At 46.8% G+C, this 14,613-nt stretch overlaps 1 protein-coding gene across 1 annotated transcript in view; it reads right to left on the bottom strand.

Moving 5' to 3' along the window:
- Window positions 1-5,679: 5,679 nt before the first annotated feature.
- sp2 (sp2 transcription factor) overlaps window positions 5,680-14,613 on the bottom strand; it is a 36,299-nt gene continuing 27,365 nt past the window's right edge. The window contains exons 4-6 of the mRNA XM_067969350.1: window positions 11,738-11,939; window positions 9,783-9,976; window positions 5,680-9,022 (exon numbers count right to left, since the gene is read on the bottom strand). Coding sequence (XP_067825451.1) covers window positions 8,919-9,022; window positions 9,783-9,976; window positions 11,738-11,939 — 500 coding nt within the window. The 3' untranslated portion in view covers window positions 5,680-8,918. The remainder of the gene's footprint in view (window positions 9,023-9,782; window positions 9,977-11,737; window positions 11,940-14,613) is intronic.

Raw genomic sequence — 14,613 nt, forward strand, 5'->3', positions numbered from 1 at the left:
CCTTTCTTTGTTGCACTTAATTCCACTTCCTGCCACAGTAGACTCGAGTCAGACCACAGCTCAACTGTTTTTCATAATACGGTTCTTTCTTTTTGGCTGGAAATTTCCTGGGAACTTCTCCCTGCTGTGGGGTGGGACCCCTGTTTACACCAGTGAATGCATTTCCGGTGAAGTTAGATCGGAGGACCAGGAACGGCTCCAAGGAAATTCCAGGCCGGAGACTCAAGTTTCCCTGATGGGCAATGGTGTTGCCCCCCCTGTAGTAGCACTGAGCTATACAGGCCAGGCAGGTTCCTGGTTTGACCCATGACCTCTGCAGTGTTAGCTGATCTCAGGCAGGGCAGCAGTAGGGCTCCTACAATTGATTTCTCCCCTTCCCGTTCCCCCCAGAGAGATTTAGGGGTCCAAGTACAGAAATCACTAAAAACTAGTGGACAGGTACAAAAAATAATTAAAAAGGCTGATGGAATGTTGGCCTTTATCTCAAGGGTGCTGGAATACAAAGCGATGGATGTTATGTTACAGCTGTATCGAGCTCTGGTTAGACCACACCTGGAGATACTGCGTTCAGTTCTGGGCACCGCACCTCAGGAAGGATATATTGGCCTTAGAGGGGGTGCAGCGCAGATTGCCCAGTATAATACAGGGGCTAAAAGGGTTAAATTATGAGGATAGGTTGCATAGACTAGGCTTGTATTCCCTCGAGTATAGAAGATTAAGAGGTGATCTAATTGAGGTTTGTAAGATGATTAAAGGATTTGATTGGGTAGATAGGGAGAAACTATTTCCTCTGGTGGGGAGAGTCCAGAACAAGGGGGCATAACCTTAAAATTAGAGCTCGGACGTTCAGGGGTGATGTCAGGAAGCACTTCTTCACACAAAGGGGAGTGGAAATCTGGAACACTCTCCCCCAAAAAAGCTGTTGAGGCTGGGGGTCAATTGAAAACTTAAAAACAGATATCGATAGATTTTAGTTGGGTAAGGGTATTAAGGGATATGGAACCAAGGCAGGTAGCTGGAGTTAAGATACAGATCAGCCATGATCTAAATGAATGGCGGAACAGGCTCGAGGGGCTGAATGGCCTACTCCTATTTCTATGTTCCTGTGTCCTAGAAAGCTGGGAGCACTTAGTGCCCAGCCTCTGAATAACAGCTGAAGCTGCACCACATGATGAGAGGCTCTGGTACTTGACTAACAATCCAGAGGTCATGAGTTCAAATCCCACCAGGGCAAGGTGCGAAATCAAATTCAATAAATCTGGTAATTTGTGACCTGGCACCAGAAAAATGACCATGAAAGTTATCTGATTGTTGTAAAAACTCAACTGGCCTTCGGGGAAAGGAACCTGTCACCCCTACCTGATCTGTGCTACACTTGACTGCAGTCCCATACTATGCTGAGTCTTAATTCTTCCTGAAGTGACTTAGCAAACCATTCAATTGTAGAAGACAACCCATCACCATGACCTCAGGACAATAAATGCAGCATTGTCAATGTTCTCCAAATCCTGATTGGAGAACAAAGTTTTTAAAAGGTATTACACTGTGCAGTAGATGGAAGTCTTTTTATCGCTAGATTATATCCAGTGCATTCCTCACATTGTTAACAAGTCAGCAAGGGTCACAGCAACTGAAATGCAATGGTTTTACCTCCTTATCCAACTTTCTCAATCTTCAATGTCCATCACAGAAAACTCAACCCTTCCTCAAAACCTCAAATCCTCCTTGTGTGCAGCAGACGCTGATGGAGGTAAAAAAAACACTGACAGGTAGTAAAATTCCACTTTTTTTATTTTAGCATTATTTTTGTGTATGTGTACATATGTGTATGTGGTGTATCAGAACATGTATGCAGTGTGTCTGTACTAGTGTATATATATGTGGTGTCTGTACAGTGTGCATTTATATATGTGGTATGTCTGTACATATGTGTATATGTAGTGTCTATACACGTGTGTATACGTGTATGTGGTGTGTCTGTACATGTGTGTGTTGTATGTGCGTGTATATAGATGTGCAGTGTCTACATATGTGTGCATGTGCGTTACAAGTGCTTTTTAAACATTTAATGTAGAAACTTTCAGAGAAAATATTACAGCAAAGTCACAATATCAGATGGTAAACATGAAGATTTTGGCTGGTTTTACATAAAGTCTCTGCTGATTTCTCCCTGCTGTAACAGTCAGTAATGAAAGATAAACAAGCATCATCTTAAAAGATTCCAATATTGTCTTAATGATCAAAGGATGTTGTCCCGGTGACGCAATGCAACGGAACTTCTCAATGTAACACCAGGACACACAGAGCACAAGCTTTCAGCTTCGAACACTGATATGTGCTGAGTTAGTGAGATCCCAGGTGTGATAGTGACGGGGACATCACAACTGGCCACAGTTCTAGGGCAGGTGAAAACAACCAGCCAAGGTTCCTCCTCCTGATCGCTATCCCCAGTGACTGCTGCTGGAAAGTGCAGATGTGTGGACATCGGGGATGGATGTGCTGCCCTTCCACGTTCAAAGAGCTTGCTCAGACTTACAGTCTAAGCTCCTATGCAATGAATGGCCGCTTGGGAATAGGAGAGGGCGCCTCGGGGACTGTAAATGAATCATCAAAAAAAAAGCAGAACAGTAACTATAAATAACTTAAGACAGCTGCCAAGATGTATTTGGGATAAAAACAGAAAATGCTGGAAATACTCAGTAAGTCAGGCAGCATCTGTGGAGAAAGAAACAGAGTTAACGTTCCAGGTCAAAGACCTTTCATCAGAACTGGAAGACGTTAAAGAGTTAACATTTTTTTAAGCAAGTACAGAGCCAGGGCAGCACCAATACAGTCATCATTGTACCGGAGAAAGAGGCGAGGGAGGGGACCTGAGTATGACTGGAACAAGGAACGTTCCACGTATCCCACAAAAATAGCTGGGACCCATTCGGGTTCCCATAGAAGCGCGAAACTTCTTCAAGGCGGGGCATCCCTGGAAGTGGCAGCGAATTAAACACTGAATCAAAAGCAATATACTGCGGATGCTGGAAATCTGAAATAAAAACAGAAAATGCTGGAGAAGCTCAGCAAGTGAGGCAGCATCTGTGGAGAAAGAAACAGAGTTAATGTTTCAGGTCGAAGACCTTTCGTCAGAATCCAACATCAATGGATTTTTGATGCTTTTGCAGATCAGCTTCAGACAGACCGGGATTAAAAACACACATTATCCTAGAATTTATATTCTTAATGAGCTCTTCCAGCTATTTTAACCTGATGTGTTAACACCTCCATTATAATAGCCAAGTCATTTATAGGAGTGTGTTAAATATTCGTACAATAACATCACACAACGTGAACTGTAGGCTTCTGTCTCTTAGAATGAATTCTATCGCTAATTTATTAAACTAGGCCCTTACAATCTTAATGTTTCCCTTTATTACAAAATTACAAATCTGTCTGTCAGAACAAGAGATGTCTGATTGGCTTTCAGTGTTACTGATGGGTAAGGTTTGTGCAGTCTGAGTGTGGAATCCAAGTGGGCGCAAAGCAGCCTGTGCTTAAATCAATCCATTAATTTAGCACCTGCTGAAACAGATGAACCGATCTCAGAATGTCTGGTTATACCTCACTCACTTCTCCCCAAGTTATTGTTTTTCTCTTTTTCTCCCTTACAGGTATGAGCATTCCCAGGCTATTTGACCACAATGGGCATCACAGATGTGCCTGATCTTCGCTGCACAGATGTTCACACACGTGCAGTTTCTAACAGGGGGTCACGTGATAATGATCGGGCTGGGGTGGGGGGATCTGGCAGATATTTTTCCTTCCCTCACGCAGAGGCCATGAAACCAATTGTTGGGGGTGCCTAGTGCAATCAGCCAACTCTGAATACAGGGGGACCAGGGGATGGCAGGGTATGTGTTGCTCAGTAACCACACTGGGCAGGGTATGTGTTGCTCAGTAACCACACTGGGCAGGGTATGTGTTGCTCAGTACAACATAATGAACGTTTCAGATTTTCAGCAGGGGCCCGATGATGTCACGGTGAACTGGTTATCTTAACTGTGATGTCAACTCTATGAAACACAAAAAATATTTTTGTGGCAATGATGTCATTGGGTGTGGTATAGAATTAAAGCGGGAGCTTCATCGTATGTTACAGCACAAAAGGCCATTCGGCCTATCGTGCCTGTGCCTGTTCACTGGGCCAGTGTGGGATACCAGCCAGGACCTGTGCACAGCACTGCCTGCAACCACCTCCATCCCCATCACACAATAATTGTATCAATTACTTTACAGTCATTACAGCAACAATAAGGGGAGGCTGGATAATCACAAGTGGGAGAAAGGAATACGCCTACAGGATGAGTTAGGGTGGAGGGGGCTCGTGTGGAGAATAAACACCGGCGTAGACCAGATGGGCCGAATGGCCTGTTACTGTGCTGTGCTGTAATTTCTATGTAATTCTCTGTAACCTGTCCCCAGGTCTCTGTCAGCACCATCCTGAAACTGATTTCTCTGAGGTAGAGAATTGCAGCTGGCTCCGGGGTTGTGACCTGTACTTACTGCTGAGGTCGGGAAGCTGCCTTGTGGCCCGAGAGGGTGGAGTTGGGGAGAAGGGGGAAAGACGAGCAGCATCCTCCCCTCCAAAGACTAGTAGATTAAAAACCAGCGTCAGCCTGGGCTGCCATTCTTTATTTTTTACATAATATACCAAAGAACATTTACAACACCTCATGAATCCAAGCAGTATTCATCGTACGAAGGCTATTTGCTAAGACAGCACTTTTTAAAAAAACAAACAGCGATACACCGTGTTGCTGCAGCAGAGCGCAGCACACAGTCCAGTGCCCACCGCACGGTCCAGTGCCCACCGCGCCTGTGATCCCGCTACCACAACACGTCCCTCAGCTCTGCCCTGTCACTGCGGACTGGTGCCAGGCCGAAGGGAATATCGGACATAGACTCACCCTCGGGGGGGGGGGGGGGGGAGTGGAGGGGAGGGGAAGGGGAAGGGTCCGTCTGCATCATCAGAAGAGTCCCAACGACAGGGTGGGGGAGCAGTGGAAATTTGAGAGCAAGGATCTGAGAGCTCTGAACTTTTATCATTTTAATCAGCGATCAACACATTGAACAGTCTGTGATGGTAATTCAGTAAATACAAAAACAGCTATTGCTCATTTTCCCAAACGGGGAGTGAGGAAGCCCCCAGTGCCTGATTATAGAATTCATCTGATCAATATTCGCTTTTTTTAATCAAATAATTTACGCCAGTCCTCCTAATCAATAACTGCTATTGGGCGTAAACTACCCTCACAAATCTGCAAGTTACCAGGAGACCTCATACTGAACTTGGCAATTCCATAACACACGCCCCCACCCCACCTGACCCCCCCCCGACCTGCCCCTCCCCCCCCACCTGCACCCCCCCCACACCTGCCCCTCCCCGACTTCACTCGGCACATGATTTCCACAGGCACTGGCAAGCCTCCGGTACCACGGCCAATCGGTGACTCTCCAGACACTGAGTGCTAAGCTATGTAATTGGGGGGGGAGGGGGGAGATGGTGGGGGGCGGAAGGGGAGATGGTGGGGGGGGAGGGGGAGATGGTGTGGGGAGGAGGGGGAGATGGTGGGGGGGGGAGGGGGAGATGGTGGGGGGGGGGAGGGGGAGATGGTGGGGGGCGGAGGGGGAGATGGTGGGGGGGGGGAGGGGGAGATGGTGGGGGGGGGAGGGGGAGATGGTGGGGGGGGAGGGGGGGAGATGGTGGGGGGGGAGGGGGGGAGATGGTGGGGGGGGGAGGGGGGGGAGATGGTGGGGGGGAGGGGGAGATGGTGGGGGGGGAGGGGGAGATGGTGGAGGGCAGGGGAGATGGTGGGGGGGAGGGGGAGATGGTGGGGGGGGAGGGGGAGATGGTGGAGGGCGGGGGAAGGGGGCAAGGGGAAGTGTCACCGCGGAGCCCAATCCTCTCCTCATCTGACATCCACACCCCGTCTCCTCCAACACACAGTTATCAGGAACAGGAACCCTGGCCGATTCCCGCAGTCCCCTCCCCCTCCCCGGCCTGGCCTGATGGCACTGAGGCCAACTGGAGTGTCCCAACAGCTGATTCTAATGAGGTCACAGACCGGGGAACAAATCTGGGGCCTTGGTTGGGCCGTGGGCATCGATCGGTGCGACACCTGACAGTGCCTGTGCCCACTGGGGGAGCTAACTGTATGCAGTTAAATGTTAGCTCGATGCCCATGGGCCAGTTTATGTTTATATCTGTGGAATATGACCATTAAACATATACACACTATTAATAAAGAAGGTTAATTCAAAAAATATATAAAATTTGCTGTGTTTTACATCAGCTTTTAAAATTTTGGCCTTACTAATATCCGAGGGACAAAATGCGTCACAGAGAGAGAATGACCGATGGTGACTGGACAGGTCAACTGAGCGGCCGTTAATCCTCCCCCTCCCCCCCCCCCCCCCCCCACTGTACAGAACAGTTGAAGTGAAGCCCTATTTACACACAATCAGCTTTAATTGGGGTTTTTTTTTGGGGGGGGGAAGAGGGCAGAGATTAGAAATGTTTACTTTGCTCCCAATGTGAGTTCAATGTTCTGCATAAATGCAGCGTGTACCCAGACCCAAAGTTAATCTGGTAAACTGAAAAGGTAGTACACAAATATGACTTTATAGTAAGCTGAGGACCAGGGCTGGGGAAGGAACAGATATAACACGGAACTGAATCCATTTCACCCAAGTCCAGCTCACCTCGCTGGGCAAATGGGATTCCATTTGAGAAGCCTTTACAGAAACAAATGACTTTCCTGCATCTCCTTCCACATAAACAAAAGCACAAACAATTCCTTTAACTTTACTTTTATGTCAGGACATAGTGCAGGTTCCACAGTAGAAACCTCCTCGTGTCACAGGGGGTGCTCTGACATCACACAGAGGTTTAACTGCCTGGCACCAACTCCACAAGATGAAAAACTGCCCTTCAAAAAAAAAGGCTCCTCTAATTAGCTGAACTGGCCCATAGTCCTAAACATTATAAATGGAAGGTAAATGCACACTTACTCTTTTCTCACAGTCACTGCTAGGAATAGATGTTTTGTTTTGAACTTCCTCTTGTGGAATCACACAGGGGGTCAAAGGTTTGTGCAGCACTCCCCACACCTCGAGTCATTGACGTCACGGATGGGGGAGGCTGAGCTGACAATGGTTGCCCCCCTCCTCACCCCCATCAGTTCTACAGCTTGAAGCCATGTGTTGGATAGCATGTGGGTGTGAATGCTGGGCACGCACAGTAGCACGTGTGTGTGTGAATGCTGAGCGCGCACAGTAGCACGTGTGTGTGAACGCTGGGCGCGCACAGTAGCACGTGTATGTGAATGCTGGGCGTGCACAGTAGCACGTCTGTGTGTGAATGCTGGGCGCGCACAGTAGCACGTGTGTGTGTGAACACTGGGCGCGCACAGTAGCACGTGTGTGTGAATGCTGGGCGCGCACAGTAGCACGTGTGTGTGAACGCTGGGCGCGCACAGTAGCACGTGTGTGTGAACGCTGGGCGCGCACAGTAGCACGTGTGTGGGAATGCTGGGCGCGCACAATATTCAGCTTGCCTGTGATGCTCCCTCATGGTAGAATAGCCTGCCGAAACTCTCCGTCTCGGTTTGTACATGAAGAATGGGGATTATGGTGATGTGCCGAGGGGCAGCTGGCAACCATGAGATTGCCCTCGAGATTCACCGCCTTCAAGGAGCAGAAGGGAGAAAAACATTCTGCCACATTTAGGAACATGGAGCCAGTCTATTCAGGATCCTGATTCCTTTGATCTATTACGTGTTAACTGGGCAAGATTTCCTGTGGGCTACAGGCAGTGAAATCGTCAGCGTTCAACACCTGACAACACAGGAAGTCTTCCCGTACTGTTTTGACCCATGATACTGAGAATATGGGAGAAAACTAACATTAGCCGTTTTCAACCCATCCAGTGTAATGGGCAGAGGTGGAGACGTGGGCTGTTCTATAAGATGAAGTGGACATTGATTGCAGTCTCCCATCCCCTCCACTCCCCTCCCCCCATTCCCACCCGCCCCCATTGCATTTACCTCCAATTAAGAAATTTATTACCAGTCATCTTATACCATCCAAAACTTATATACTAAAATAAAGTCAGATTTCCTTCCAGTCAAAGCTCAAAAATACAACCAATATTTCTCCGAAGCAACTGTAAACACTATGCTCATCGATCTATTAAACATTGCAGGATACTACAATCCCAGTATTTCATTTAAAAAATCAATACTTTTTTTAAAAAAAGAATTATTTTCTTTTTCCTTTTACATGTATCCAAAGATGACGCCATTAGGACATAATCACCTCATGATCCTGCGTCAGAATCGCACTTGGAAAAAAGAAAACATATCTTACTGTTTTCGTAAAATAAAAAAATAGCAAACTGACTAATTGAAAAGCCTCCACTCAATCACAGTACAACGCTCTCATTATTATATGTGACAAAAATCTAAGGCATCTTATCATTGGAAAACAAGACGTCGGCAAAGCTACACCTGTGTTATACAGGAGGAATGGACAGAACAACCCAGGCTGTGACTAGGTTTGCTTATCTCTCTCTCTCAATCCCCACAGCCAGTAGCCTCCCTCCTCACCCCCAATCCACTGTGCTGTGTCGCTGGTAATGCAGGTTACCGCGGTACTGACTAGTTCAGCTGCATCAGTTGTGGGGAGGAGTGGGAGGGGGGCAAAGGGGAAGGGGAGGGGATCGACCAAACACACCCCTCCCTCCTCCCAGGAAAACATTTTTTGTTTTTTTTTTCTTCTTTTAAAAATGCAAAAAAAAAACAAAAACAAAAAAAAAAAATAATGTTCGGCTTCTGTTGCCACGGAGACCGCATCTCCCGTGTGCCCCACAGTCTTTACACCAAGTTCTTTGTGTTCAAGTGCGTTTTGTAGTGTTTGGTCAGGTGGTCACTCCTCATAAAACGCTTGTGACACTGTCCACACTCGAATCGTTTGTCACCTGCAACAGACAATTAGCACAAGAGGTTTAAATTTACAGGTTTAATAGTGCATGTTACACGTCACTCCTACAAATTCCCAACTACATCTACAAAACTGATGTTCTAGTCATGAATGCTGCATGCTAATTTCTCTCAACTTTCCAGTTTCGATCCTCCTAAGCTCCAAATACCCTTCTCCCTCCTCCCTAAACTCATTCTTTCGCAGCACCTCAAAGTGTGGAACTCTCCACCGTGCTCAGCTTTGTCTTCCTCCTACAATCTAACTAGTTATTTGCCTCAACTTTTCAACCTTGGTGTCTTGTATAACTGTCATTGCTCCTTCTCACTATATTAAAAAAAAATTATATTCAAGAACTCCATTGAACCAAAGATGTTCCCCTCTCCTCTAAGCAGGGAGTGTTAGCTCTAAAAAGTTACTTTTGGTGGGTGTCTATTTTGAGTGCCTGCTACTTTCTAGAGAAAAGAAATTCTAGTTCCATTCGAAGTTTGCTAATTCTAATTCTTTAAGGATAAAACAATGTCAGTGAAGAAGGGCTGTTCAGTGGATGTGATTACAGAAGGCATTTGATAAAGTGCCACATGTGAGACTTTTACAGGACGTAGTGGCCCCTGGAATTTAACGAGCCAGCCACACTGAAAGTTCCAGTGAGACTGCTAGAACTCGGCATATTACAGTGTACCAAACACCACTAATTGGGTTGAAGATAATGGCTCCACTGCCCATTAAGGAAAAAAATACTCTGCTTGTGCAGCGCTGACCTGTGTGAGTTCTGGCGTGCCTCTGTAGCTCGTCGCTGCGAGTGAACCTCTTCCCACAGAACACCCAGCTACAGACAAACGGACGCTCCCCTGTGTGTAAGCGGACATGGGCTCGTAGCAAAGATGTTTTCCGGAATACCTTCTCACAACCTGGAATGTGGCAAATGTGCTTCTTCTTCCCTACCTCTCCGCTCCTAGATTTAAGGCAAAGAAAGTCAGGTCCGAAAGATTTAGTACCAGTTTTAAGCACCCGACGGTTTAGCAAGATTAGCAGCGAATGCGGAGTTAGCCAGTCAGGGAAAAAAACCTCCTCAGCCTCATTTTTGTTGGATCTGCAGATTTCACACAAAAAGAAAAAGGGACCAGAAACACGGAATCTGATCCCATAAACACTGGGGAAAAAAATTCACAGCTCCATCCAATCAAACAGGATCTGACAAACCAATGGGCCTAAGTATAAACAAACGGAATCCAAGCACCAACACATCAATAAATAAATACCCATTAATAAAAAACAGAATTTGCCTTATTAATGGCCCTGCTCATTTTACACTAAATAACACTATAAAATGCTGAAAATACATAGCAGATGAGACTAGGATTTGATAGCGAAAATACACCTTTACTTTTCAGCTATAACCTTTCCTCAGACCTCATTTTTAATAAATCATTTCTGACCCCTCCCCCAACAATGCACATCTATTTATTTAAATAGTTATTCATTTCATTGGAACAGGAGTAGGCCATTCAGCCCCTCGAGCCTGTTCCGCCATTCAATTAGATCATGGCAGATCTGTATCTTAACTCTATCTACCCACCTTGGTTGCATAAACTCTTGCCTAACAAAAATCGATCAATCTCAGTTTTGACATTTTCAATTGACCCCCAGCCTCAACAGTTTTTGGGGGAGAGAGTTCCAGATTTCCACTCCCCTTTGTGTGAAGAAGTGCTTCCTGACATCACCCCTGAACGGCCTGGCTCTAATTTTAAGGTTATGCCCCCTTGTTCTGGACCAGAGGAAATAGTTTCTCTCTGTCTATCCTATCAAATCCTTCAATCATTTTAAAACCTCAATTGGATCACCCCTTAATCTTCTATACTGGAGGGAACACAAGCCAGTCTATGTAACCTGTTCTCATAATTTAATCCTTTTAGCCCCAGTATCATTCTGTTTCACTTTTCCCCCTCAGTTACAGAGATTAGGGCCTAGGAATTCCCAGAAGTGCTGTGGGAGAGACCTGCCCCCCTCCCCCTCCGCCCTAGCTCTGACCCCACCCCCAATCGTGGGACAAGGTCATTTGAACAATAGCGGAGGGTGCCTGCGCCATTAACAGTGCCTGCCCTGGGGGACAGTGGGGTTTCGGGGCACAGGTGGGTCTGATACAAGCCTTGAAATCTTTTGCTAAATCATCACTGCTCTCCAATCTCCCAACGCCGATCGATCTCTCTCAGATGGCACAGGTGTGCTGAGTGTGGATCAGGATGACTTGTCTCCCAATATTCCCATCCTTGACCCTCTACTCCGTGCCCAGCTGAAAATAAAATGCGAATGTGGCTCGGAAAAAATCAGATAAAACCTCCAGTGAGGGGGAGGAACAGGGCACAGAAGAGAGAGTGGGCAAAGAAATAAATTGCAATAACAACTGGGCTCTTTCCAGATCTTCTGCAACAACATTTTACTGAACGGGAAAACTAAAAAGTGGGGCAGAAAATTTGTTCCTTCATCGTCGCTGGGTCAGAATCCTGGCACTCCCGCCCTGACAGCACTGTGGGAGAACCTTCACCACACGGACTGCAGCGGTTCAAGAAGGCGGCTCACCACCACCTTCTCAAGGGGCAACTAGGGACGGGCAATAAATGCCGGCCTCGCCAGCGATGCCCACGTCCCGAGAATGAATGAATGAAACCCCACCCCGAAGAGAGAACAAGGGGCAGATGCAAAAATCCGGGTCTACCTTTTCTCGCCGTCCTTGCAGTTTGGACAAGTGCAGGCCATCCGCTTCATCTTCTTGTTCTGCTGCCCCGCGATTTCGTCAGCTGGCAAGGCTGGCTCCATCTGCAGCTGGCTGAGTTGGCTCGGACTCAGTCCAGTGATGGTGATATTGTTGGCGGAAACTGGGGACATGACCCCCGCCTGCATACTTAACTGTTGCTGTCCTGTCAGGATTAAAACAAAATAAAATGTATTTTTTTTTAAAGAATCATAGGATTATAGAATTTTGCAGCACAGGAGGAGGCCATTTAGCCCGTCGCGCCTGTGCCGGCTCTCTGGAAGAGCTACCCACTTAGCCCCGCTGCCCATCCCTTTCCCATCCTTATTAAATTTTTCTATTTCAAATAATTATCCATTTCCCTTTAAAATACTATTATAGATTTTGCTTTCACAACTGTTTCTGGTTGGGCGTTCCATGCCCTAACAACCCTTTGTATAAAGCAGTCGGTCTTTTAGTGATGATTTTAATTTTATGCCCTTGAGTTACTGACTCAATAACCAGTAGAAATTATTTTTCGTGGTTTAATTTTTCAAAGCCACTCATAATTTTGAACACTTCTATCAGATCACCTCTTAACCTTCTGTATTGTAATCAAAAGAGTCCCAGTTTCTCTTGTCTCTCCTCATAACTAAAGCCTCCCATCAGTGGTGTTATCTTAGTGAATCTCTTTTACACCCACTCCATGGCCATGACATCCTTCCCAAAGTAAAAAGCCCATAACTGGATGTACTTTTGTAAAAGATTTTTTTTGTCGGACGGGAGTTGAATCCCAAAATCTTCAAATTCAAACTTTCAGAATTCCTGTCACCCGTAACCCATTCCTCACATCCACCATCTCTTCCTCAGTGACTTCCACTGGCTCGGTCATCTAGCACTTTATATCATTGTCTTCAAATCCCTCCAAAGCCTCGCTTTGCCCCACTTCTCCAATATTCTTCAGCCCTACATCCCACCCTGCACCCAAGTGGTGAAGATGAAAATGACTCCCTATATGTTTAAAGTCATAGTCCAGCTCAGCGAGTCATGGCTCCCTCACGGGAATGGACTTTGGTGCTGAAGGACACGAATGGGCCGAACGGCTCCCTTCTGTGCTGTATCTTTTCTACGGTTCTATGAAATAACAAGGTAAAAGTCCAAAAATGTAACTTTAAGACAAGGAAACATAGTAACAAATTTAGGGCCCATGTCTTCTTCATACAAAGAGTGATCAAGGCATGAAGCGAACTTCTGGATAGGGTGTCAGAGGCGGAAATTATGGAATCATTTAAGATTCTGTGATGAAGAAACTCTAGGGTCTTTCTGGGTTGTTCAGCTAAGATGGGCTGAATGACCTTTTCTCATCCGTATCTATCTTATCATTTCATTTTAGCTGGATACCATTGCCAGCTCCATTTATTTTCTGCGAGCGCCTTCAGCCTCCCTCAGCTCGCCCGGTTAGGGAGAGAGACAACCAACACGTACGTGAGGGTGGGACAGATTAACCGCCTTCCCATCAGCTTTCCACTCACTCTGGAAAAGCATCATCCCTCCTCTGGGCACCGGCACCCAGACAACTGGGGGTTAGGGTCAGGAACTCACTGTTTGGGGGGAATGGCACAACCATGATGTAATAAATCAAAATTCTACATTCATTTTGCAGCCCACCCCATTAAATGCTCTCTTTGCATCTTGGCTTCCCTCATTCCCAGGGCATGGTCTTTATATTTGCCTGTAAAATTATGAAAAGAATCGTTGGCTGCTGCATTTGAATAAACTACTGCTCTGCTGGCCGAGGCAGAATAACGCCACTGACATTAAGATGAAAGATGTATGTGCTGGGGAGTGGAATACTTTCCGATTTCGGGCACCCAGAGTTAGCATCAAGCCTTCCCAAGCCAGGAAGAGCAATGGTTAATGTAGATTTAAGCTCCCACCAGTGGAAGGACATTCTCCCACTGCAGCAGCATCTTTCTACTTCTCTCACCAGCCATTCTGCAGTCTATTTGAATGTGATTACCAATCTAGTGTCAATCGCTGTTGAATTAGGGGAACTCCTGTACAATGGCTCCAGGCCCCCAGGATATGGAGAGTAAGCCATGCTCATTCCACGTAAGAAAGAAAGAATTTGCATTTATTTAGCACCTTTCAGGAGATCCAAACATGTTTCACAGCCAATGAATTACGTTGAAGTGTCATCACTATTGTAGGCAAATGCACAGCAAGGTCCCACAGTCAGCAATGACATAAATGACACTTAATCTGTTTTTTAGTGGTGTTGATTGAGGAATAATTGTTGGTTCAGTTTTAATGTCTTATCTGAAAGCAGCTCCTCCGACAGTGCAGCACTCCCTCAGTACTGACCCTCTGATAGCACTCCCTCTGTACTGACCCTCCCTCCGACAGTGCAACACTCCCCCAGTACTGACCCTCCGACAGCACTCTCTCAGTACTGACCCTCCAACAGCACTCCCTCAGTACTGACCCTCCAACAGCACTCCCTCAGTACTGACCCTCCAACAGCACTCCCTCAGTACTGACCCTCCAACAGCACTCCCTCAGTACTGACCCTCCAACAGTGCAGCACTCCCTCAGTACTGACCCTCCGACAGCGCTCCCTCAGTACTGACCCTCCAACAGTGCAGCACTCCCTCAGTACTGACCCTCCGACAGCGCTCCCTCAGTACTGACCCTCCGACAGCACTCCCTCAGTACTACCCCTCCAACAGTGCAGCACTCCCTCAGTACTGACCCTCCGACAGCACTCCCTCAGTACTACCCCTCCAACAGTGCAGCACTCCCTCAGTACTGCACTGGGAGTTTCAGCCTAGATTTTGTGCTCAAGTCTGTTGAGTGGGGCC

This window comes from Heptranchias perlo, chromosome 30 (assembly GCF_035084215.1).
Source record: "Heptranchias perlo isolate sHepPer1 chromosome 30, sHepPer1.hap1, whole genome shotgun sequence".
NCBI classification, from domain to species: Eukaryota; Metazoa; Chordata; class Chondrichthyes; order Hexanchiformes; family Hexanchidae; genus Heptranchias; species Heptranchias perlo.